At 38.2% G+C, this 26,887-nt stretch overlaps 1 protein-coding gene and 1 non-coding gene across 2 annotated transcripts in view; both read right to left on the bottom strand.

Annotated features, from left to right (window-relative positions):
- Nucleotides 1-26,887, bottom strand: part of LOC103195148 (mitochondrial import inner membrane translocase subunit Tim23) — a 42,248-nt gene that overhangs the window by 281 nt on the left and 15,080 nt on the right. Inside the window, exons 3-6 of the mRNA XM_007938621.2 lie at nucleotides 21,274-21,367; nucleotides 20,984-21,068; nucleotides 18,121-18,179; nucleotides 15,053-15,163 (exon numbers count right to left, since the gene is read on the bottom strand). Coding sequence (XP_007936812.1) covers nucleotides 15,053-15,163; nucleotides 18,121-18,179; nucleotides 20,984-21,068; nucleotides 21,274-21,367 — 349 coding nt within the window. The remainder of the gene's footprint in view (nucleotides 1-15,052; nucleotides 15,164-18,120; nucleotides 18,180-20,983; nucleotides 21,069-21,273; nucleotides 21,368-26,887) is intronic.
- Nucleotides 18,839-19,042, bottom strand: LOC122149835. Its single transcript, XR_006163358.1, has one exon. It is a non-coding gene; the product is annotated as a small nucleolar RNA SNORA74 (small nucleolar RNA).

Here is a 26,887-nt window from a genome sequence, read left to right as displayed (position 1 = left end):
GTTCCCCAAATCACTTTATATACTCCCTATTTTCTTATTCACAATCTTGGTTTATTTAAAATTTTCGTTGAAAATACACAGTTAGGCGGTGTCGAGTTGGACCTGACTCATAGCGACCCTTGGGTTTCCGAGGTGGTATCACTACAGAACTAGACTGCCCAGCCTTCCTTCTGAAAATACACAGAACATAACACCACTTCCGACATGGACAATTCAGTGAAACTGACCACTTTCTGCAAGTTGTGCATCCATTCTCATCCTTTTCCAAGTTGTTTTTCCCCATTAACAAACTTTATCTGAACTTTCCAGTTGCCTGTAGTCAATTTGATCCCATATAGATCTTTAAAAGAACACAATGCTCAAGGTAAACATTGTCTACTTGTGTGTTAGGTGCTATGGAATCAATTCTGACTCTTAGTGACCCAGTGGTAGTCTAGGACTGTCCCATAAGGTTTCCTAGGCTGCAACCACGAGCTTAGGTATAGAAAGGATTGTGAGGACGGCACACAACCAGGCAGTATTTCATTCTGTTCATAAGGTCAGTATGAGTTGGAGCCAACTTGGTGGCACCTAACAAAAACAAAACCTTTAGAAGAGCAGATAGCCAGGCTATTTCTCCCATGGAGCAGTTGAAGGATTAAAACTGCCAATCTTTTGTTAACAACTGTTTGGTTTGAGGAGCCCTGGTAGTGTGATGGTTAGATGCTCTGAAGATTGGTGGTTCGAATCCACCCAGAAGCTCTATGGGAAAAGATCTGATGATTTGTTTCTATAAAGATTACAGGCAAGAGAACTTCTTGGGCAGTTCTACTCTGTCATGTAGGGTCACTGTGAGTTGCTGTTTTGGTTCTCTAGTGCTGCTATAACAGAAATAACAAATGGATGGCTTTAACAAACGGATTTATTTTCATAGTTTAGAAGGCTAAAAGTCTGAGTTCCAAGTGCAAGCTCTAGAGGCTGGGTGAAGCCCCCTCAACCTTGCACTTTAGCTCTGCTTCTTGCTCCTATTCCACTGGAGCTGGAGGCGTCTCAATGTAGGCAGCTGCTGACTGCTAAGGCTGACAAACCCATGGCTGACAAGGAGAAGGGCACAATTCCAAGATTGGCAAACAACATGGCAGGCTGCTGAATGAAGACTTGGCTGAATGCAGGGTCCAAGCATGTCAAAAACCTCAAGAGACCTTTCTCAAAGCTGCTTACGTACTGGAAGCAGACCACATCCCCAAGACAACTATTCTGTTGCTCACAGCAGATTCCACCATGGAACTGATTACCAGTCTCATCATGGGCAGTCACTATATACAGCAGCCCAGCCACCCAAAACCAGGTGCCACAAAGTTGACAAATAACCCTTAACTACACCATCACAATCCTACTTGACAGCACCCAACAATATTTTTTTGAAGACGTTGGGATATTTTTGGTTTACGGTTTAAAGATGATCAGAGTTTCAGGATTCATCCAGCCTCAATGGCTCTGGAAAGTCTCGATTCTATGAGAATTTGAAAATTTCCCCCCATTTTATAAGGATTCTTCTATAGAATGTTCACTAATGGTAGCGAGCCATCATCTAGTTCTCTGGTCTCATGGCAAAGGAAGGAGTTATTCATGGAAGCAATTAACCACACATTCCACTTCCTCCTATTCCTGTCTCCTTTCCCTGTACCACCTTTTTTTTTTCCTCCAAATTTAATTTCAGAAAAAAGCTTTCAATTTGTACCTAAGATCATCAGCATTAGTGATTTGACTTGTTCTTTCAGCAGTTTTACAAGATCATATGCTTATTATCATTAGAATCCCAACCAGATAATCATTCCTAGAAGTCATACAGTTTAGAACATCAATGACACTTTGAATATATCTAAGGCTGTAATGCTAAGGCACTTGACTGCTAACCAGAAGGCTAGCGGTTCAAATCCACCAGCCACTCCTCGGAAGGAAGATGGGGCAATCTACTTCCGTAGTGATACTGCCTTGGAAACCCAAGGAGGGGTCGCTATGAGTCGGGTCCGACTCGACGGCACATAACAACAACAACAACAAATGCAAACAAGGTGACAGCCCATTTATAACCAATGTATAACTATTAATAACCAATGAACCCTGGCTAGACCTGTTAAATATTAACTCTGAAGATTCAAGAAGCAGTGGTGGCATGAAGACTGTCATCAAGCTGAGTTAGATGCTGAAGAAGCACTGATCTCCCCCAAGTTAAACATCTTCTACAACTAATGAGCTACCATCATACTAATTGGGAAAAAAAAAAATTCAAGGACTAAATTTGGAACTACTTCCGATTGATAATAAAAATCTTTCAGGTGCAAGAAGAGATTAGCTATAGGCATTTTATTTGAACTGAATGGGGCATGGGGGGGGGGGAGGCCATTTCAACCAGTTACTTGAAAACACTCCCAAGTCTAATTAAAAAGGAAGATGCAATTTAATTTCTCTAAAGTGAAACTGCCCAAACTCCTTGTGATTACAGAATGTCAGTCTTGTAAAGTACATGGCAAAGGGAAGCCTAGGTTAAGAAACCCTGTAGGAACAAGAGTGCCAAAAGCAGCTTTTTAAAAAATACTTAATGTTCTCTACCACCTCCATAAACAAATAGTGATCATAAACTCCAAGTAGCCTTTATAACTCTTAGGGAGTGTTTGTTCTAAGTCATGTGTTAAACAGACAAAGATGAAGTGGTTGTGGTTACAACTAGGGACACTTAAGCTCTGTGTCAGTCAATTCCATGAAATTCAGTGAAGTTGGTGAGTTACAAACTTTTCTGCATTTAATGTCCCTCCAGATGGCTTCAGCCCAGAGATTAAAGGGCCACTCCCTCTAGGAATCGTACTAGTCTGAAGACTTCTGATAGCTAACCTGCTTCAGTTCTTTGGCTTTTGCTGTCAAGTCCCATAATTATCTCTGTTAAACAGACCCAGAAAAACTGCAGACGTCATCTATAAACAGCCATCAAACATGTGTTATGGGAATCAGAAACATTAAAATTACTGATGAAACTAAATGGGCTCTGAAATCCACAGCACTGCTATCATCTTGGCATATTTAGACTATAGGCATGACACTTGAATTTGGTTCAAACTGGAAAATAACATACATTCAACCTGCTAACTTAAAACAATCTGCTCAGTTTAGTAAGAATCAACCTTCTGTCTTTGACAAGCAAGTCAATAAAGAGCTCTAAGGAGCTGAAAGCCCAAATTCCAAAAATGGAAAAAATAAACTATAAGAGGCACAGGAGAATAAACACCACTGAAGTATCTAAAATGGCATCAACATGGCTCAGTTATCAGATTTAAACTTTAATGAGGGTTCTTCCAAACAAGTAACCAAATTGTAATACTCTTAACTCCATTTTGAATAAATGCAAAACAAAGCAGAAAATTAGGGTACCCTCACTGCTGTTTGTTAGTAGAAAAGTAATAGAGGGCCGATAATTGAAAGCTCAATGATTTTGCTGGCACGATTTCCTGGGAAGGAGCCCTGGTGGTGGAGTGATTAAAGCACTCTGAGGCCAACTGAAACCCACAGCTGCTCCACAGGAGAAAGATATGGCAGACTACTTCTGTAAAGATTTACAGCCTTGGAAACTCTATGGGGCAGTTCTACTCTGCCTGACAGAGACACTGAGTCAGAATCAAGTCAAGGACAATGAGTTTTATTTGGTTTTTTAAAAAATTTCCTGAGACTGAACGGTCAACCTCAGACTAACTCCCATGGCCATGGATCTCTATCTAGCCCATTACAGGTCTACAGGACGCTGAAGTTTTTGCCCATTGGTTTGGAAAGAGCTGCAAACCCTTTCTTCCAATTAAAAGAATTTTCATATCAGTTCTCAGCTATCAAATAAAGTAACAAATCTCCTTGGGAATACTCTCTGGTATAGGCACTAAAAAAAAACAAACAAAAAACAAACCACCAAACTCACTGCCACTGAGTGATTCTGACTCACAGCGACCCTACTGGATTTCCAAGGCTGTAAATGTTTATGGAAGTAGATTGGCCCATCTTCCTTCTGTGGAGTGGCTGGTGGGTCTGAACCCTGACCTTCTAAATTAGCAGCCAAATGCCTTACCCACTATGCTACCAGAGCTACTATGTATAGAAATTAGGGGGAACATACTAAAAATGCAAACAGTAAGACTAAGATCTTTGGGACACCAGCAGCATGTGAAGTATCCCTTAAAGACAATTTATTTCCCTGAAAATTTTCTACATTTTGACCAGAATGAAGCATGCTTAGTTCTAATCACTGAAGTTATTTCTTTAAAATCTTAAAAAAAGTTATTTTCACCAAGATGAGACATGTACAGCGTGTGATTTACTTGCCACACAGCTAACCCTGATTGAAAGGTAGATTTTTATCACTTATCAGTGATCATTTTAACTCTTTCCACTAATTCCATGGTTTCCCAACTGGTTGATTTGTTAAAAATTTAAGAGCCTCTGCTTTAGGCAGTCTGTAATCAAACACCTTCTGTCCAACTAAGCACAGGAAATAGATAAGCAAATAAACTCACTTTGGACAAAGAGTGAACAAATAAGGGCAAAGGTCAATATCTATAAACCAAAACAAACATGAGACTTGTGTCTCAGTTTCACCTTATATTTTTTGGGTTCTTACACAAGCCTTCCACTGTGATAGGGCAAGTATTATCTTTTCCAAAGAGGGAGAAAACAAGGCCTAGAAATTAAAATTATGTACCTTATTTGTGGGTTACAGAGTTCAACTGAAAATAGAACAGGGTTCGGCAAATCTTTTTTTCCAAAAGGTCAGAAGTATTTTAGGTTTTGAGGGCCAAAGGCTAGTATGTAGGTACTTAAATAACTATTTGAAGTAAAAAAAAAAAATTCTTAACCAGCAGGGAGTAAACAGGTGACAGGCCAGAAGAGTTTGCAGGCCCATGCTTTAGAGGAACAGCCTTACAATATAAGATGGCTACTAAATACCATTCAATTTTGAAAGATTAACCAAAGCCCTAAGAGTTGGACCAAATACCAAGTTCTCCTGAGACAGAAAAGGAATTAACATTCAGTGAATTAAGATTATACTCTCAGCAATAAGCACTTAATGTAACTTGTTTCACGTAAAACGTAGTAACTCTGTGAAGAAATAACTATCACACTCTAATTTCACAGACAAGCATAGTATTAAGATGACCTTTTTCAAAAGGTTTCATGATAGATACTCAGGATATTTTTTTTTTAAATCACATTTTTGTTTAACTACGCATGTATATTCTGCTAAACTATATACCTTTCGTATTCATGCCTCTGAAAGGCGTTTACTGAATCTGACTGCTTTATCATGCACCTGATGCAATCAGGTTTTTCGTAACTCATCCATCACAAATACTGTATCACGTAGCATTTTTACTCCATTAGATAGAAGTCCCAAAAGGAATGTAAAATCAAGAATTCCTCAGGTCTCTAAGAGCAAATGAGGCTTCTTCTACACTGAAATGGGTTGCCTTTGGGATTTTATCTACACAATGCTGCTTACAAAACCTGTGTGCATGTAAACTCACATGAGCAGTGCTCCCAGGTAGAGTAAGAGAGTTAATATCTTTTATGTCCATGAAAATTTTACCCTGCCACAGACAGAAAAACCTTGTCAAACACCTGACAATACTTTCACACTGAAGTCTTTAGGGCTGGACAAAAGAATTTAAAAGTTTAAGTGGTAGCACAAGGGTGGTACTCATTTAGCAAGAGTTTTGTTGGCCCAACTTATGTTTAGAAAAGATCAAAATAATATTTAAAAATAGAAGATTTCACAAACATCTGGGATTCTAGCTTCTTTTGAACAAGACAGAAGACATCTAGCCTATGTTATGCATGGTAGCAAATGGCTGCATTGAGTGGTAGCTGCTTCTACCGTTAGATGGACTCTGATGCTCCAGCTCAACACAGTGCCCACCATTCCATCTTCTTACACAAGGTCAGCAACTATGGCATTTCCTGTGTCATGGGCAGCCCTGAAATTAAGAATGTACTGAATCATCTAGTTGAAGACATATTATGCATATTTACAAGACAGAGAAAAAGGCTGAATATATACTATTGTGATAGTTGGAGCTGTATGTCAACTTGGCTGGACCCCAGTTGTGGGTGGTTGTTCCCATGATGGGATCAGATGACTGAGTTCTGAGTGGCCGGTCTGCCCAAGGGGAGTTTCCCTAGGGGTGTGGGCTGCTTGCAATGATATTCCAAGGACAATCTGGAAGAACGGCATTCCGAACTACAGACTTTCTTGAGTGAGCGGCTCACCGCTCGCCCTGGAGGTCTCGGATTCATCTTTTATTGGAAACAACAACCAATATACTGCATGCCAGCTTGAATCTCTCGGCTCTGCTGTGCTTGCGGGAACCAAGGCGGCTGCAAGCCCCATCTCCTCCAGAGACAGACTTTGTGGCTTGGAATCTTCCACTGTGCTTGTGGGAACCAAGGCGGCTGCAAGCTCCACCTCCTCCAGAGACGGACTTTTCAGCTTGAACTTGTCGGTTTCTATACGCTTGTGAGCCATTTACCTAAGAAAATCTCTCTCTCTCTCTAAATATATATATACCTTGCTGGGTTTTTTTGTGTGTTTCTCTAGAGAACCCAATCTAACACAACTATCAAAAGAAAAAGTAGCCTAATTTTCTGTGTCAAGGACTTCCCTGTAGTAATAATGTAACACAGTGTAGGACAGGTCCAAAATAAGTTATGGAAGAGAAAGATCACAGCTCAGAAGAGAAAAAAGTAAAAAAGATACCCACTAATTCTATGACAAGTCGAGATTTCAGTTTCCACTGCAACTGTGGAATATGGAGAGGGTAAAGTAATCTCTTGACTTAAAATTCTAGTATCAGCTAACAGTTTCTGGCTTAACAATTTAGCTCAACACACTGAAATCACTCTAATGAAGGCATATCAGTCTTTTATTAATTCCTAGTGTAGAATAAACCCAAGAAAATAAAGCACAGAATTATGAATTTGAGGGCCAAGAATACAGATAAAACTTCAACTTCTCCATTCAAGAATCTGAAAAAGACCTTAGGCAATAGTTTTAGTATGTCAGGTGCTGTTAAATAGGTTTCAACTCATAGCGACCCTATGTGCAACAGCACAAAACACTGCCCAGTCCTGCTCCATCCTCACAATCCTTGCTATGCTTGCACCCACTGTTGCAGCCACTGTGTCAATCCATCTCAGTTTTAGCATACAGCCAACATAAACCAAAAGAGCCCTGGTCATGAATGGTTAAGCGCTCTACTTTTGGCAAAGATAAGCAAGTAATTTGAGAGGTCAATTTAGCATTAGGTATTAACATTTTAAATATGTATAATCCCTTGGCTCAGGTAATAAGACTTTCAGCAATTTACCCTACAGTAAAATATAGCATATGTGCCAGCCTGTATTAAGTGTTTAAGAACTGCATCAAGCACAAGTGATATATGACCAAAGAGAAGAAAGAACAAAGACAAATAGATGAAGTATGCACCGTACGTAGACGACTCCAAGGACTGTTCTAGAAAACAGTAATGGCCAAGCACAAAAGTCCTAAACTGGGTGTTAAAAGGCAGTGGGAATAGCAATAGAGTCTGGAGTTAAAAAGGTGGCAAGGGACCAAATCAAACAGAATCCAGAGTCTAAAGCAGACCAAAATGGATGACAGGAGACTATGAAACTTGCTCTTATATGGAAAGCTAAAGCAAATGGAAAAATGGAATGGAAGAAATGATGAAATAAAAGAGCTGAACAAAAAATTTTAAAGGGTGGCTTGAGAAGACAAAGTAAACTATTATAATGAAATGTGCAAAGACCTGGAGTTAGAAAACCAAAAGGGAAGAACATGTTCCACACTTCTCAAGCTGAAAGAACTGAGGAAAAAATTCAAGCTTTGAGTTATAATACTGAAGGATTCTAAAGGCAAAATATTGAATGATACAGGAAACATCAAAGAAGATAGAATGAACACAGAGAGCAACTGTACCAAAAAGAATTGGTAGACGTTAAACCATTTCAGAAGGTAGGATATGATCATGAAGCAGTATGTATTAAAGGAAGAAGTACAAGCTGCCCTGAAGGAATTGGTGGATACCCATGGAGCTGTTTCAACAAATAGATGCAGTGCTGGAGGTACTTACTTGTTTATGAAAAGAAATCTGGAAGACAGCTACCTGCCTAACTGACTGGAAGAAATCTATATTTATGTCCATTTCAAAGAAAGGTGATGCCAAAGAATGCAGAAAATATCTAGCAATATCATTAATATTACACTCAAGTAACATTTTGCTGAAAATAATTCAAAAACAGTTGCAGCAGTATACTGACGTGGAACTGCCAGAAACTCAAACTGGATTTAGAAGAGGGTGTGGAACGAGGGACGTCACTGCTGATGTCAGATGGATCTTAGCTGAAAGTAAAGAATACTAGAAATACGTCTACCTGTGTTTTATTGATTGCAAAGGCATTCTACTGTGTGGATCATAAGAAATTATGGATAACGCTGTGAAGCATGGGAATTATAGAATATTTAATAGTGCTCATGAGGAACCTGTACATAGACCAAGAGGTAGTCATTTGAACAGAACAAGGGGATACTGCATGGTTTAAAATCAGCCAAGTTATGTGTTAGGGTTGTATCCTTTCACCATACCTATTCAATCTGTATGCTGAGCACGTATTCTGAGAAGCAGGACGATGTGAAGAATGTGGCATCAGGATTGGAGGCAGACTCATTAACAACCTGCAATATGTAGATGACACAACCTTGTTTGTTGAAAAGTGAAGATGACTTGAAGCAGTTACGGATGAAGATCAAAGAGGACAGCCTTCAGTACAGACTACATCTCAACGTAAAGAAAACAAAAATCCTTGCAACTGGACATAAAAAACATCATGATAAATGGAGAAAAGACTGAGGTTGTCAGGTATTTCATTTTACTTCGATCCTAGGAGCTCTGGTGGTGTAGTGACTAAGACACTTGACTGCTAACCAGAAGGCTGGCGGTTCAAACCCACCAGCCACTCCTTGGTAGGAAGGTTGGGCAATCTACATCCCTAGTGATACTGCCTCAGAAACCCAAGGAGGTGTCACTATGAGTCTGGTCCCACTCAATGGCGCATAACAACAATAGTCAACACCTATGGAAGTAGCAGTCAGGAAATCAGACCTCATGTCGTATTGCTCTGGGAAAATCTGATGGAAAAGACCTCTTTAAAGTGCTGAAGAGCAAAGATGTCACTTTGAAGACTTTCAATTTCCTCATATGCATGTCAAAACTGGACAAGGAATAAGAAGAACTGATGCCTTTGAATTGCGGTATTGGTGAAGACTGAAAATACCACAAATACCATGGAATGCCAGAAGAATGAACAAATCTATCTTGGAAGCACACCTAGAATGCTCCTTAGAAGCAAGAATGGCCACCCTTTGTCTCACCTACTCTGATCATGTTGTCAGAAAGGACCATTTCTTAGAGAAGTATATCATGCTTGGTAAAGAAGAGGGTCAGGGAAAAAGGGGAAGATCTTCAACAAGAGTTTTCATTTAATTATGAGCTTTAAATAAGATGTTTACATCTAGAGAGTTTTACCCTTCTTATGGGGACAGTCTAAATCAGGATTTTTAAAGCCTTTAAAACTTCCTTAAGAATCTCAAAAGGATCTGGGGCATTGTGCATTATATTCCAAAAGTCTAAGAATCCCTGGTTAAAAATAGCCCTAAAAGAACATAGTACTACACAGAGTCAAATATCACTCAAACATTTTAGTGAGTGTGGTCTGGAAGAACTGAGATTGCAAGTAAGGGATCATGGGGCAGTAGTGAGGGAAGCCCATGACAGTTACCGGCTATCCTTATCAAAGTCACATGTACTGCTTTCACAATGTAACAAAGAAAAAAATTTAAAAAAGGACAAAAAGGCCATCTAGTGACACTGTCTGAATTGCCTTTTTTTTTTTTTTTTTTGGTCTATAAAAGGAAGGGTGACCTCTATTCCTCTTAGATACTTACAAATGAAATAACCCATATTAAACAAGTAACTTTCTTTCTTCCATACGCACATTCTGTGCAATTCTTACAGTACTTAACATAGTTTTCCTAGTAGTTAAAGTCTATTAACAATATGTAAGATTCAGAAATCAAGAAACAGCAAGGTTAAGTATGTTGTTGTTGTTAAGTAACGTTGAGTCGGACCCGACTCATAGTGACCCCTCCTTGGGTTTCCGAGGCAGTATCACTACGGAAGTAGATTGCCCCATCTTTCTTCCGAGGAGTGGCTGGTGGGTTTGAACCACCAGCCTTCTGGTTAGCAGTCAAGTGCCTTAGGCACTATGCTACCAGAGCTCCCTTAGAAATAAGAAGATAAGATCAATAGCAAAAAGTTAAAGGAGTTGCCTTTGGGGACTAGGAACTAATATAAGAATGGGTGAATGCACCAGACTATTGTGTGTCATTCAAATCTTTTAGCACTATTTTGACTTTAAAAATCACATACATGGATTACTTTGATAGAAATAAAAAAGAAAAGTGAACAAAGATCTATCAACCCATTAAAAAAAAAAACATTAGGCACTTACTTAGACATTTGCTTCCAAATGAGTGAACACACACAAAAGAGAACTACCTGACCCTTGTACCAGTTTTACCCATGAGAGTAACATATGTTGAGTAACTATGCAGTAAAATTCTTGTAAGAATAACAAGTTCTAATCAACTGACCTAAGAGGAAGTCATTTTTGGTCTTTTGCCTCGTCTGTCTTATGACAGTTTACTATACTAGCATTATTATGGTATTATGTATTATTTTTGGGGTGGGGGAGATCATGTTAATGTTTTCTTTAAAAAAAAAAAAACAAGCAAACCTGCAATATCTGGGGATAGGGCACTAAGAAGAAGAAGAGAAAAAAAAAAAAAAAAAAAAAAAGGTTAAGGAAGGACTTCCAGTAAGATAGTGGAATAGGCAGATAAACTCCACAGACCCCCTCAACAAAGAAAAGAGAAACCAAATAACAGAGAAACAGAAGATAATCCTGGAGCTCTGAACTTTGAAAGGAAGTATATAGAAGTGGATTCAGCACCAACTAATGGAAAAACTTCAATGAAAACAGTGAGTATGGAGATGGTCAGAACAGTCGTCTGTCAGCTACTCTGATGGGATGAACAGCCTGAATATTTCCAAGTGGTGCTGGGACCTGAGAATTGACCTAAAGATCAGCCCTAGTTGCCAAGGGCTGCAGGGACAACAGTGCTGGTGGCCTATGACTAGGAAAATAAATAGCAAGGAGGGAGACAGCCTGAGCTGTGGACTTTCAGCTGTCCAGAAGGTGCAGCCATTTTGACTGTTTACATGCGATGGCCATTTTGAATATTTAAAGTGACCAAGGGCACAGCCATTTTGAAGGTTTACAAGTGACAGCTGTTTTTGATATTTTAAGTGACTGACAGCACAGCCATTTGGAATGTTTATAAGTGATGGCCATTTTGGATATTTAAAGTGACTGAAGGAACAGCCATTTTTAATGTTTACAAGCAGCGGCCATTTTGGATTTTAAAGTGACAGCATTCTCATTCGGATTCTAGGGACCTAAGAATAGGCTGTTTGCCAAGGATGGCAGGGATATACGGGAGGCAAACAACGGGAAAGGAGACAGGTGGTGAGTGTATAAGTACTGCCAACTAGTGAATAGAGGAAAACAGCACAGTACCCTGCTTACGCAGATAACGTACGAACAAAACAAAGACAACGAATATCGTGGGCAAGTCACTCCCACTTGTTAAATATAAACACAGAAACGTCACAATGCCTCAGAGACAACAGAGCAGCACAGGCCACACAAAGAAGCAAGATAAAGCAGGAGAAACAAGGGACCAGGATATAGACCCAAAACACATCCCTGAGGAAGACTCAGCATTGGAACTCTCCGATAAGGAATTCAAAAGAATTGTATTTAGGTACCTTCAACAGATTTGCGAGACAGAGCAAGGAAAACACCGACAAAATTGAGGAAAACACAGAAAAAACCCTAGAACAATTTCAAAAGAAAATACAAGAATAAAATGACAAAATAAACGAAAAATTAGAAATGATACAAAATCTACAGACAGAAATCCAGGAGATTAATACTAAATTTACAGAAATAGGTAACTCATTAAATGGACAAAGGAGCAGAATTGAATCAATGGAAGACGGAATTACTGAGATTGAAGGCAAATACCTCAATACTTCTTTGGAAAGAGAACAATCAGAAAAAAAATCAAAACAAAATGAAGAAAGCCTAAGGTTCATGTGGGATACCATCAAAAGAATAACCTATGTGTAATCGGAATTCTAGAACAAGAAGAGACAGATAAAACCACAGAAGAAACTGTCAAAGATTTGTTGGAAGAGAATTTTCTTGGTATGATGAAAGATGAGAATATATCCATTCAAGAATTACAACGAACCCCAAACAGAATAGACCCTGTGATAGTTGGAGCTGTGTGTCAACTTGGCTAGACCACAATTCTTATGTGGTTTAAGCTGTTGTGATGTGGTTATTCCCATGATGGGATCAGATGCTTATGTTCTGAGCAGGCAATATGTTGAAAGGGAGTTTCCCTAGGGCTGTGGCTTGTTTCCAGTATATCCACAGACATCCTGGGAAAAGAGACATTCTCTGTGAATCAGGATTCTGTTGTACTGCCTACAACAGTCCGTGAGCGAACAATCCACTATTCGGCCTGGAGATCTTGGATTCATCATTCGTTGGAGTCAACAGCTGGTGTACTGCCTGCCAGCCTTGAGCTCCTCAGCCCCTGTGGTTGCAAGAGCTGGGAAAAGCCTCCAGCTTGACATGGAAAAGCCTCCAGCTTGACGTTTGATCCAGGAACTTTGGACATGCCAGCTTCTGTAAGTGTGTGAGTCATTTTCCTAAGATAAATTTTTTTTTCTCTCTCTCTCTCTCTCTCTATAGCTTTACTGGTTTTTGTTTTTCTAGAGAACCCAGTCTAACACAGACCCCAAAAGAAAATCACCAAGACATATCATCATCAAACTCACCAAAACCAAAGACAAAGAAAGAATCCTGAAAGCGGCATGGGAAAAACAAAAAGTTACCCACAAGAGGCAACCAATATGAATAAGCTTGGATTTCTCAGCAGAAACAACGCAGGCCAGAAAACAATGGGATGGCATATATAAAACCCTGAAAGAGAAAAATTTCCAACCAAGAATTATATACTCTGCAAAATTGTCCTTCAAATATGATGGTGAAATTAGGACATTTCTAGATAACTAGAAATTAAGGGAATTTGTTAAAACCAGACCAACCTTACAAGAGATGCTAAAGGGAGTCCTTTGGACAGAGAACCAACAACAGCAAACAACTGACCATTAACACACATGATGACATAACCCAGAAACCAACCCAGTTATAGAAGTATCCAAAGTAAATTAAACGTACAAGATTGTAAACAGGGAAGCAGAGATATCAATGGACAAATGAAGACAATTATAAAGCAAAAAGAGGGAACAAAACTGAGTAGTCACAGAACTTCTAAATGGTAGGGAAGTCAAGACAACTACAAAATAGAATGGACTGTTTTAAACTTGGGAAGAAATTATAACTCAAAAGGTAACTTCCAAAAAAAAAAAGATAAACCTTCACATGAAAATAAAAAAGAGGACGCGCTCTGGTAGTATAGTGCCTAAGGCACTTGACTGCTAACCAGAAGGCTGGCGGTTCAAGCCCAACAGCCACTCCTCGGAAGGAAGGTTGAGCAATCTACTTCCGTAGTGATACCGCCTCGGAAACCCAAGGAGGAGTCACTATGAGTCGGGGGTGACTAAGTGGCACTTAACAACAACAACATAACAAGCACAAATATTTAGCAAATACTGAAACAATAGCAATGAAGGAAGTGATAACATGATTTCTAACAAAACGAGCTCAGCTCAGAAAATTATATGGAACAAAGAAATCAACACCATGAAAAAGCACATAACAAAATGACAGCAACAAATTCGTATTTGTTGATAATTATATATCTGACAAGGAACTTATCTCTAAAATTTTTTTAGAAAACTCCAACACCTCAACAACAAAAACATTAACAATCCAATTAAAAAATGGGCAGAAGACATGAATGGATACTTCACCAAAGAGGATATTCTGGCGGCCAGCGAATACATGAAGAACTGCTCATGATCATTAGCCATCAGAGAAATGCAAATCGAAACAATAAAGAGATACCATCTCACCTCAGCACTAATGGCAAAGTTCAACAAGACAGAAAATGGTGGATGCTGATGACGATGTGGAGAGATTGGGACTTTCATACACTGCTGGTGGGAGTGTAAAATGATATAACCACTGTGGAAAACAGTATGGCGATTCCTTAAAAAGCTGGAATTAGAAATACCATTTGACCCATCAATCCCATTACTAGGTGTATTTCCTAAAGAAGTGAGAACCAGGACAAGAACAGGTATATGCACACCCATGTTGATCACAGCACTATGTACAATAGCAAAAAGATGGAAACAACCTAGATGCCCATCAACAGAAGAATGAATAACCAAACTATGGTACATACACACAATAGAATACTATGCAACACTAAAGAATAATGTAGAATCTGCAAAACACCACATAACATGGATGAACTTGGAGGACATTATGCTGAGTGAAGTAAGTAAATCTCAGATGGACAAATACAGTATTAGTTCATTATTGTAAAAAGTCAAGGAAAGGTTTATATATGGAAGGGAACTTTCTTTGTTGGTTACTTGGGGGGGGAGGGAAGAGGAGGAAAGACTGCAAAAAAAAAAAAGGCATTGACCCATGTCACTTTAGTTTTCTGTATTTCACTCTATATTAATTATATTTCAATAAAATTCATTAAAAAAAAAGATCAGAAAAAAATCTTACATCTTTTTAATATCACAAAACCACCACTTTGTTTCAGAGACCATGAGATATACTGTACCTACAAAGTTTCCTTTGAGAACAATGGATAAAAGTATATGTGAAGTATATTAAAGAGAGCTATACATTCAACAGTACTTACTTGTACATTTATACAACATGCCTGTCATAGTTCCAGCTGCTATCGTGTTGAGGTCATCTTCTGCACCTCGTGTTTTCTCAATGATGACACCAAATGCACTATAAAGCAAAGCTATTAGGGAAATCAAACTGATCAGTAATGACACAATGATTAAAAGTCAGTATGGCAATTATATTTTGATTAGTTTCTCCTAGAGATATTAATTTTTAACTATTCAAAGATATATAAGTAATGACCACTGGAAAACTGTAATAGAAAATAACTGGCAATAAATAAAATGTCCATCAAAAAGAAACTGATTCAGAAAGGGACTTTCCACATAACGGAGAACTATATACTCACTTAAAAACCCAAACATGAAGAGCTATATTCATTATAGAAAGTACTTATACATGTGTGCTTGGGTACATGCATGACTCTGGCTAAGCAAAAAAAAAAAAAAAGTCCAGAATTACTAAGGAACATTAACAGTTATTTCTGGGAAGTACCACTGGGGAGTTCCAGGAAAGATATTTTCAATTTTCACTTATATTTTACCTAAAATAGCTGTACTTATTATAAATTATAAATGATTTTTAAAAATGTGAGTTTTGGTTCTTAAATATTGAAAAATTATAACACAAGCACTATTTAGTTTTAACAAGTTTGTCCCCCAAACCACCCTTTCCCTGCATCTCTAAAGATTACTATCAGCGACGAACACATTAAACCTTTCCCTCAAAATTATCTGAGGAGCATTTGACCCTCTCATAAATTATACCAAGGTCAGCCTTACGACTCCTCTGTTGTGACATTTTTGTATTTCTATAAACGCTCACCTTCTTCTTTCAACTTACTTAACTGATATTTACTATGAGCAGAATGTTGTGATTGATCATACATACTATAAGGAGAACACATAGGGTAACCAGCCATCCTGCTTTGCCCAGGGCTAAGGGATTTCCTGGGATGCTGAACATTTAGTGCTAAAACTGGGAAAGTTTCAGGCACACCAAGATGGTTGATTAGGTATAAAAACAATTAAAAAGGAACAAAGCTGGATGTGACTGTGTATGGGGGTGAAGCGAATGCAGGTGTAAGCAGCATATGGAACTAGCCATCCATCTACTGGGAGCTCTAGCAGTTTGGTGCTAAGGCATTTGACTGCTAACCAGAAGGCTGGCAGTTCAAACCCGCTAGACACTCCTCGGAAGGAAGGTTGGGCAATGCAAATATGGCTTTATGATGTGAAAATGCATTGCTTCTAAATCCTGTGACAAGGCTAGATAGAATATTACACAATCACTACAGAGGTTCTTACAACCTTTTCAAAAAGATGTCTACAACCTTTTCAAAAAGATGTCTAAGTGTCCCCTTACTTAATAATCTGTTACAATTAAAAGACTTTTAGACTTTTGACTAAGTTCACAAAGAACACTTGGCTAATAGGAGCTAAGAGCCACATGTTGGTCTATTATGAGTCATTAGTAATCAAGAGAGCCAATTACTCGTAAGACACAACACGGATGAAACCATTAGGTTCTGGTTTATGCACTAAGTACAACTAATTAACTCTCTGCTAGGACTGCAAATGTTTTTATTACCTACAAAGGACTTGTTTTAACCTGGCAATTATGTCCAGGAAATATTTCAATAAACAGACTGATGAACAGGCTATTAGGATAACATAGCAAGAGATTAATCAGGTATGTCTCGTAACAGGACCTTGAACCTTTCCTAGCACACAAAGCCCTTTGCCTTGCCCTAAATTATCTGGCTTTCGTTTAGAGAAAACATGATCTTATTTTATTATTCTGTGTTGGACAGAACAGTATATAGTGCTTTAAAAGGAATAGTATCCAGTATGGTGTCAGCAATATTGTATGTGACAGTTCTATTCTGTCCTACAGGGTTGCTATAAATTGGAGGAACTGACTTGATGACAATGACTTTGGTTTATGGCATCAGCAGAAAGGAGCCCTGGTTGCTCACAGTGGTTAAGTGCTTGGCTGTAACCATAAGGTCAGTAGTTTAAATTCACTAGCTGCTCCATGGGAGAAAGATGTGGCAGTCTGCTTCCATAAAGATTTACAGCCTTGGAAATCCTACAAGGGCAGGTCTACATGGTCCTTGTGAGTTGGGATTGATGCAATAGCAGTAGGTTTTTTTTTGGTCTTTGATGTGTTATCAGAACCTGGAATTATTTCATGTGTACTTCATGGTTGCAGTGTAGTGAATTACATGGTACGGCTTTTCTAGCCATAGTCTTTGTAACTCCCACTGGATTACTAGGTGGGACCATGAAAATATTTGTTACTCCCTATAAGGAGACTGGCAATTAACTCAGGGGTGAAATTTGCTATGAGCAACTGAGTAGCTGCTTTTAAACTCCTGATTGTTAAAGTCATCCATGTGGGGTATTTCTGTTGGAGCAGCAGGAAGTAATCTTCTGGGAAAGTTTGCTCTCTCTCAGGTGAATAGAACTCTGATGTTGGGATTGATCAGTTCTGCCACTCTGCCAGGCTTAAAATGAGCTCTCATAGAGGCAAAAGGGGATCTCACTGCCAGCTGAGAGACAGTGGCAGTGGAAGCAAGATGCACAAGACAGAGCAGCAGGTTTTAATTGAAGAACTGTATCCTGAGCATGTTCCTGAACTTGAATTGCAGCCTACTGCTTCCTAATAAGCCCCATAATCTGTGAGTTGTGTGTGGCCACTGCAGTGAATTATCGAACCCAGCAGAAAGGTGATGGGTGCCCTGTGGGAGGGATGGCTGGTGTCAAGAGTGCTAAGAGGACTGGAGGGTGGTGGCATCTCTGGCTTCATGGGAACAGGCCTTGGGCTGCTGATGGTCATTCTGTTTTCCTCTTGTGAAGTTAGAAGAGGTCAGAAGATGCTGCCTCCATGCCCTCCATACCCCTTTAGCAATGGTCTTTTCCTAAGTAGCATCTGCACTAGTCACTGGAGTGGACTGAAACACAATTTTCTCATATTCTAAGACCATAATTTTGATTGTTTAAATTGTTCATGACACTTACACATTCCTTCCTTGTATTGACCATTTATTAACAAGCAATTATCTCTACTTACCAAGAGAACCTAGAGTATTAGCCCAAAGTGCACCTTGCCTGGTCACCATATTCAGAATCCTACCAGGACAGAAAAAGAAGAACCTATATTTAGAATGATTATTTCCCTCAAATTTTTTTTAAACCATACTAGTAGCTATTTTAAATACATAAACCCAAGCTCCAAAGTTTTCTTAATTTTTAGTTTATCTTAAAAACTTCCTCAGAATTCAATAAATATGGCTTTTATACTCCATATAAATGAAGGTTAGCTTAAAATTGCCAATATTTTGTATAATAACTGAGGAAAATTCTTATTAAATACAGTAAAACCTGCAAAATCCAGAACTTATATAAGGTGGGTACCTGTCAGAGAAAGAAAAAGTAGTAAGACTACATACATCCTGTCAAAGACGAAAAACTTGTGAGACCTGGAAAAACAAGGCAGTCCCATCAAATTCTGACTCTCCCAGGTTTCACTTGGTATTAAGATTCTTTAAGCCTTAACTACTATGGCTGTGAATGTAAAGAAATTCACAGAAATTGATCTGTGGAAAAGTACCATTTTAACTGTAACAAACCAACTTGATATTCTTTTTGGGAGGGGAGTATAAAGTAAACAGTATATAAAGTAGAATCAATTGTTTAGAATACGAAAGCAGACTATGGAGAGAATCAAAGGTAAGTAGTCAAACAAGGTAAAAAGCCATCTAATTACTATATACAAATAAAACACAATCTGTGTCTGCTCCCAGACTAGAACTAAGCAGTGAAGGTGAATGCTTAGCATACTCTCAAGGAAGCACAGTTCTGCCTTGTACCAGTGCCAAATGCCACCAGAACAGTGACAAAGGCAACCAGATGAAGAAGACAAGACATTGCTCTCCCAGCAGTGTAACACCATCAAAGGAATGGGTATGCCCAGACAGCTGACTACCGCTGGAAATTACGGAATTATGGTAACAAACAGTAAAATAAAACCTTCATAATTTATATGACACTCTATCATAATAGAAATTCGTATTTGTTTAAAAAGTACATTGAAAAGCATAGTTTCTAATATTACATATTTATTAATATATTTTATTTTCAACACACTGTTTTTTCTTTTGTAACCTGTTTTAAAATTCTTAATTTCCATTAAAGTATTGCTGATGGCACTGCAAACTGGTAAAATTCTTTGGAATGCAATTTGGCAAGGTAGCTCCATTTACTGATCCCTTATCTACTTCTCATTTTATATCATTTCTAAATAATCCTTGAAGGTACAAATTAGGGAAATCTTGACCAATATCACAAAACAGTAAGTAATGAAGCTAGGATTCAAAGTATAAACTCTTATCTTTCCACTATTATATGCTATCTCCCTAACTAAGAAGACTAGAATTATTATAATGATAGTATATAAGATTTAGAAAATTTGATTTTAAAAAAGGAAGCTGATTCACTTCTCTCCAAAGATGTTAACAATTATTATTAAGAAACAAAACAGTCTAGTTTTTCTAGATCTTCTATTTTAAATTTATGTTTAATAATTTAAATGAAGATCTGTTTCGAAATAATGTGGAAGAGTAGTACTAGATGGGCCACAATGGTTGTCAAGGATGGGTTGTGTCATAGGAGTTCATTTAACTATTCTGCCTACTTTAGTATAGACTGAAAATTCTCTATAAGAAGTGAAAAAAAAAATTAGTAAGAGACAAGAAATATTAAGAGTATAAATATAAAAATATCTAAGGATTTGTGCTGGTCAAGCAAGAGTATGGATCCTTCTAAAGACTTGATGGGACTTCAGGGTCCCCATGTCTAATTGTAGCATATCTACTGCCATCTGCTGGCTAAACAATGTGGAAGGAAGATAGCCTTTTAAAAAATGACTCAAAACAAAACCATAGGCCATTGAAGAAAACATATTACATGATTCCACTTACATAAAGTACATAAATGAACAAAGCTAAAAAACATGTTGCTTAGGAAATATCAATAGCAACTGGTTATGTTTTATTTCTTAAGCAAGGTGAGTATGTACATTATGTGTACTTTCCAATCCTTTTATAATTGTAAACTTTCCTTTCTATGCAAACTTCAATTTCCTGAGAAAAGATTGTCTTACCTTTTGGAACCACCTCTAAGTTCTAGGAGTTTCATTTAATTGTTCTATAGTAGTGACTGCTAACCAGAAGGCTGGCGGTTCAAACCCACCAGCCACTCCTTGGAAAGAAGATGGGGCAATCTACTTCCAGAGTGATACTGCCTCAGAAACCCAAGGAGGAGTCACTATGAGTCAAGTCTGACTCGATGACACATAACAACAACATAGTTCTCCATTTTAGAAATGGTGAACGAAGTCAAGAAAAAAAGTCAAATGATAGCAGATCTAGCAATCACTCGTACATACTTATTTCTTTACTACTATACCCTACATGTCCTCCTGAACAATGCAAATATATTAAGCAGGAAGAAATAACTTGCATTCCACAGTAACTATTTACTGAATACCATCTTATATAGGTAAGAGCCACTGTTCATTTAAAAAAAAAAAAAGAGCAAATATATTAAGAATTAAACAATTTGGAAAACATGCCATGTAGGCCTGGAAAATGGAACAGGTGTTGCTGAGTTAAGAAATTAGGTTGGGGTAGCACTAGCTTATTGAGGGGCACTGAGGGACTTGGAGGGACTCAGAAACTTGCTCCTTTTAAAAGCTTAGATTCAGTAACCTGCTCCTTTTATTTTAAATAAGATTTTAAAAATTAAGAAAAAAATAGACAAAAAAGTAAACCATCATGCTAAACATCTGTAATTTCAAGGTTGCACTCATCAAACCAACAAAGCAGATATTAACATTCAAACATCACTACATCAGATGATGACACAAGACTTACTGTACATTTCTTGGTTTGGACCAGGCCATGTTTTGGGTTTCCTTCAATCCTAGCCGTAGACCATTCATTGCCCCAAATGCAGCACCTAGTAAATCATTAACAACATTCATCCAAATGTATAATCTTATACTCACAAACAACTGCACTTTTTTCATTTTTACTTAATAGAAAAGGATAAACTTAATGATTTTAAAACTTTCAAACTGATATATATTTGTTCTTTTTAAAACTTTAAGCACCTTCAACTACTTAGATTAGGAGCAATTAGAAAATAAAATTACGGAGCCCACCTGTCATGCAACATCCTCCTATGGTAAAGAAGGCCAGTTCAAACCTGCCCCGGGTTTTATTAGCGCCAGTCGGTAAAATAAATTCATCTGTATCCTGAAGGGGTAATAAGGTAAACTGAGTTGAGCTTCCCTCAAGATACAATAGTTGCAAAGCGGTTTTTAATTTACAAAATAGTTTTTTTTACAGTAGGTAAACCTTAAATTAAACTCCAATTATCCAAACAAAAGTAACTTTCTGCAATAATAGCAATACTAAAGTCAAAGTGAAATGAAATACACCTTTATAGCTGTGCCCTTCACTTCTTAGGAGGATTCTTATTCTAAACCATTTCCTTCTCAATATAAGTCCAATAGAGTATTATGTAACTTGTCCTAATGATAAATTTAAAGCACTAGAGGAAGAGAAAAGGACAGCTCTAGAGAAAGGTATACTGAAAGCTATGAGAAGAACAGTCTAGAAGGAGAAAAATAACTTGCATTCCACAGTAACTACGTACTGAGTCCGATCTTACTATGTGTAAGGGTCACTATTCATTAAAAAAATTGAGCAAACACTATAAAAGCCAAAAAGTTTTAATCACTTATATTGGGGTAAATGACCTTCTTAATAGTTCTAAACTGTCTCAGGGAGAGAGGCATATAATCTTTTGAGAACCTTAGAAAGCTATAGATCTTCTTTCTAATAAATGCATAAACTAAATGTGTCATGAAGCCCTTGAAGATTACCACACAGCCAAAGAACTCAGGCTAATTCCAAGCTTGCTGGAGCTAATCTTCACAGCACAATGGTCATATTAAAAATGTGATTTCTTATAGAATGGCAAATATTGTATTAGTCTGTTACTGTAAAAAGTCAAAGTTTATATATGGAAGGAAATTTTGCTGGTTACCAGGAATGGGAGGGGAAGGGAGGGAACACTGCTAGATAAGCAGAGACAAGTACTGATTTGGGTGAAGGGAAGGGCAAAGTTCCAAATATGAGTGATTAACACGGGGGCAACGAAGAAGAGGAAGAGGGAGGAAAGTGCATGGGAAGTACAGACAACAAAGATGAACCCTTTTGCACAGACAGTACTGCATTGTCAGTGACAGCAAACATTGATACACGGGTGGATAGATGGGTGAACAGGCTGAGCTATTAGGTATGTCAATCAATGCAGGGGGAAGTGTGCCTATGACCATGTACAGAGTTGGCAGACAATGTTTCTACAAGTGTGTTTGTTATGTCTGTAAGAAATTTCCAGGTATATAGTAGAGCTGACAAGGGACAAGGTTGTAGTCACTTCTTAGCCACAGCCAGCTACCTAGAGGGAACGAGTAGTTGGACCTGTGGGCTCCAGACCATGGTTGCAGGGAACAAGCTCAACTGGCATAAGATACTACACAAAAACATTGTTCCCCATCCTACTCTGGTGAGTAGTAACTGGGGTCTTAAAAGCTTGCAAGCACCCATCTAGATGCAATGATGGGTCTCTCCTTATCTAGAGCAAAAGAAGAATGAAGAAAACCAAAGATGCATGTTAATAATTAGTCCAAGGAACTGATATACCATGTGATCCTCAGCCTATAAGATTATGAGATGAGAAGAACTAGACGGTGCCTGGCTACCACTGTCAACCACTCGGAAGGGGTCTATGTACAAGATCCTGGATAGAGTGGGTAACAACGTGGAACAAAACTCAGAATCACACACACACACACACAAAAAGGGACCAGGTTTGTTGGTCTGATAGAGCCTGGTGGAACCCCTGAGACTATGGCCTCTAGCTGCCCTTCAGGTCTGGAATTAAACCCACTCCTGTGGCTTCCAACCAAACAAAAGAAAGGCATATGAGCTGAACATTTACATTAGGTAGATACATTCCTTGGAGAGATACATCATGGGAGAATAGAAGGGCTGTATATGCACAGGGAGAGAGCTCGGAGGGCAGGAGTGCACAGGAGGGAAGGACACAGGAAAGAGGTGGCTATGGGGAGGAATTACAAGGAGAGCTGTTCTATCGTGGGAGACTGCAGTCAATGTCATGAAACAAAGTGTATGTGAACTGCTGTACGGAAGACTATTTTCTCTGTAAAATTTCACCCGAATCACGATAAAATTTTTAAAAAATATTTTCATATTGTATAATGAAATGTCAACAGTTAGAAGTTCTGCACAATTCAGTAAACTGCTATTTTTTAAATGACTGATGCATGTTTTGAAATAGTGTATAGGTAAAATATCCTTTCAAAATGCAAGACATACCACTGGATTTTACAACAAAGAAAAAGTTATTGATATAGTTAGAGATTCTACATTGCAACTAACCTTTAAGAAAATATCACTTGTTAAGTTTTAAGGTAGTATCATAGAATATCAACAATTATTTCCAAAAGCTAATAAAACATTCCTTTCTTTCCCAACTATGTATCAGTGTGAAGCTGTATTTTCTTCATATATTTCAACTAAGGAACACTGTAACTTATTGATTACAGAAGCATATATGGAAAAGCAACCGTCTATTAAGCCATTCGTTAAAAAGAACTGCAAAAACTATGAATAATGTCACTCTTCTCAGTAAATATTTTGTTTTTTTTTAGAAATAGTAATTTCTTGCTAAAAATGTCTTTCATATTATCATGTGATGAGTTTACTATTGTTTTAAAATGACTTTAACAAACAAAATTTTCTAAATTAAAAAAAAATGCTATTTAAGAGTATAATATGAAGTCAATACACTTTTATGCAGAACACAATACATTTTTAACAAGCTTTCCAAGCAAAGATTTAAACACATTCTTATGGATAGCACCACACCCCAATCAAAAAATACATAAATGTGCTGAATTTAACACACTAAAGACCGGTACAGAGTAACTTTTCTCTCACATCCCTTTGGCAAATACTGAACTTTGGAAAATGTACTCCCAATTAGGAAACTGCAGTTTGGTGCTGGTTTTTGAATTCTGGCTTCTGCACACAACCTCATCTAAAATCCCTTAACAAACAAGTATATTTACCCTCATTACACTGTTACAGCTGTGGGGCAATAAGGAGCACACTCTGAATACATCTCATGTCAGGATATATGATGCTTCTATATTCATAATTCTAAAATTATGTACATAATTTTGTAAACTTCAGGTCTTTGCTGACTTTAAAATTAATTAAATTGTACTTCTTGGCTGATGCTTTTAGAAATGCTAAATTTCATCAGATTAGGTAAACAACTAACCTTCAGTCAAGAAACCGATCACAGAAACAGGAAGTTGAAAAAAAAAAATCGCTGTGATGAAAATTATCAAGCACATATGCTCATCAGCACCAACCCTCTCTTCAGTTAATGTCAACAATAATTAAAATGCTACATGGCTTGAAGCAAATGTACATCAGTTCACATACAAAGCCAATTGAAAACAACGAGGTTACAGTATTTTTGCATGTAAACACCCACTCATATAATGCATGTAGCATGCACAGGAAACTGAAGTGGAGAGTGTTGCAAGGCTTTAAAAAACTGTGTAAGAGGTGTTCTATTTCCATAAAAATGTGGCACATGTCACTGGGGTTCAATCTTGAAGGCAATAAAAATGTACCAAGTTTCATTCAGGAAAAATATGTAAAGATCCACAGACCCTGACAAATTACATTAATTTTTGGTAGAAAAGAACAAATAAAAGGCTGTTAGCATCTTTCAAAATATGGTTAACAGCTTCCATTATGGAAAAAATTGATGTAAGCCAAATAAAAAACAGCAAGAAACATGCACCTAACAGGCAGATAACAAAGTACGTTAATACACTACATGCAGGGAAGAAACATCAAAAAGTCCACACTAAACTTGTGCTACTGGCACTATAAGCAGTAAAATCCAAAACCAGACGCATTGCCCTGAAGTTGGATCTGACTCACAGCGACCCCTCCCTCCTTGGGTTTCTGAGGTAGTATTACTGCAGAAGTAGATTGCCCAATCTTCTTTCTAAGGAGTGGCTGGTGGGTTTGAACCCCCAGTCTTCTGTTAGCAGTCAAATGCCTTAGGCACTATGCCAAAATAATCACGGTTTAAACTGGGAAGATTCTAATCACCAACTCACTTTATTTGGGGGGAAAAAACTGTTTCAACTCAGCAACAAAAGTACATGACAATTTAAATATGACAAAGGATCTGAACTGACATTTCTCCAAGGTATAAAAATGGCCAATTAAGCATATGAAAATGCTCAACATCACTGCTGCTGTTGTTACGTGCTGTGCTGTCAAGTTGTCTCTGACTTATAGCCATTCCTCCTTGGGTTTCCAAGACAGTAGCACTATGGAAGTAGATTGCCCAGTCTTCCTTCCAAGGAGTGGCTGGTGGGTTTGAACCTCCAACCCTCTGGTTAGCAGTCCAGCATCTTAGGCACTAAGCCATCAGAGCTCCCTCACTAGCACAATGCAAATACTTTAACTCCTAATTAGGAATGTAGTGCTGTTGTTGTTAGGTGCCGTCCAGTTGGCTCCAACTCATCTGGATCCTATTTACAACAGAATGAAATGCTGCCTGGTCCTGCACCAGCCTCACAATACTTGCCATACATGAGCCCATCACTGCAGTCACTGTGTCAATCCATCTTGTTGAGGGCCTTCCCCTTTCACAGTGACCCTTCACTTTACCAAGCATGATATCCTTCTCCAGGGAATGGTTCCTTCTGAAAACATAACCAATGCAGGTGAGATACAGTCTGGTCATTCTCATTTCCAAGAAGCATTCTGGCTGCACTTTTTCCAGGGAAGATTTGTTAGTTCTCTTGGTAGTCCATGGTATTTTCAGTATTCTTCACACCTCAACTCAAAAGAGCATCAACTCTTCTTTGGTCTTCCTTACTCACTGTCTGGCTTTCACACGTATATGCGGCTACTGAAAATACCACGGCTTGGGTTAGGCACTCTTAAGTCTTCAAAGAGACATGTTTGCCCTTCAGCATTTTAAAGAGGTCTTTCGCAGCAGATATGCCCAGCACAATACATCGTCTGATTTCTTGATTGCTGCTTCCCTTGGTGTTGACTATGGAAGCAAGTATATGAAATTTTTGACAACTTACATCTGTCCATTTATTGTGATGCTGCTTATTGGTCCAGTTGTGAGGATTTTCGTTTTCTTTATGTAGAGATGTAATCCATACTGCAGACTGTCATCTTTACTCTTCATCAGTAAGTGCTTCAAGTCATCTCCACTTTCAGCAAGTAAGGCTGTGTCATCTGCATACCGCATGTTGTTAGTGAGTCTTCCTCTAATCCTGATGCCATGTTCCTTCTCATACAGTACAGCTTCTCTGGTTGTTTTCTCAGCATACAGACTGAATAAATATGGTGAAAGGATACAAATCCTGACACATTCCCTTCCTGATTTTATACCAAGCAGTATCCTCTTATTCTGTTCAAATGACACCTCCTGGTCCATGTACATGTTTCTCAAGAGCACATGTTCTGGAATTCCCACTTTTCTCAATGTTATCCACAATTTGTTATGATCCACACAATACTTTTTTTTTAAACTATGATTTGGGTGAAGGTTTACAGAGCAAATTCACTTTCCATACAGCAGTTCACATATACTTTGTCTCATGACACTGACCACAGTTTACCACAATGCAA

The sequence above is a fragment of the Orycteropus afer genome, unplaced genomic scaffold (assembly GCF_000298275.1).
Source record: "Orycteropus afer afer isolate SDZICR_OR568_19922 unplaced genomic scaffold, OryAfe1.0 scaffold00052, whole genome shotgun sequence".
NCBI classification, from domain to species: domain Eukaryota; kingdom Metazoa; phylum Chordata; class Mammalia; order Tubulidentata; family Orycteropodidae; genus Orycteropus; species Orycteropus afer.
This window is presented reverse-complemented; position numbering and strand designations above follow the sequence as displayed.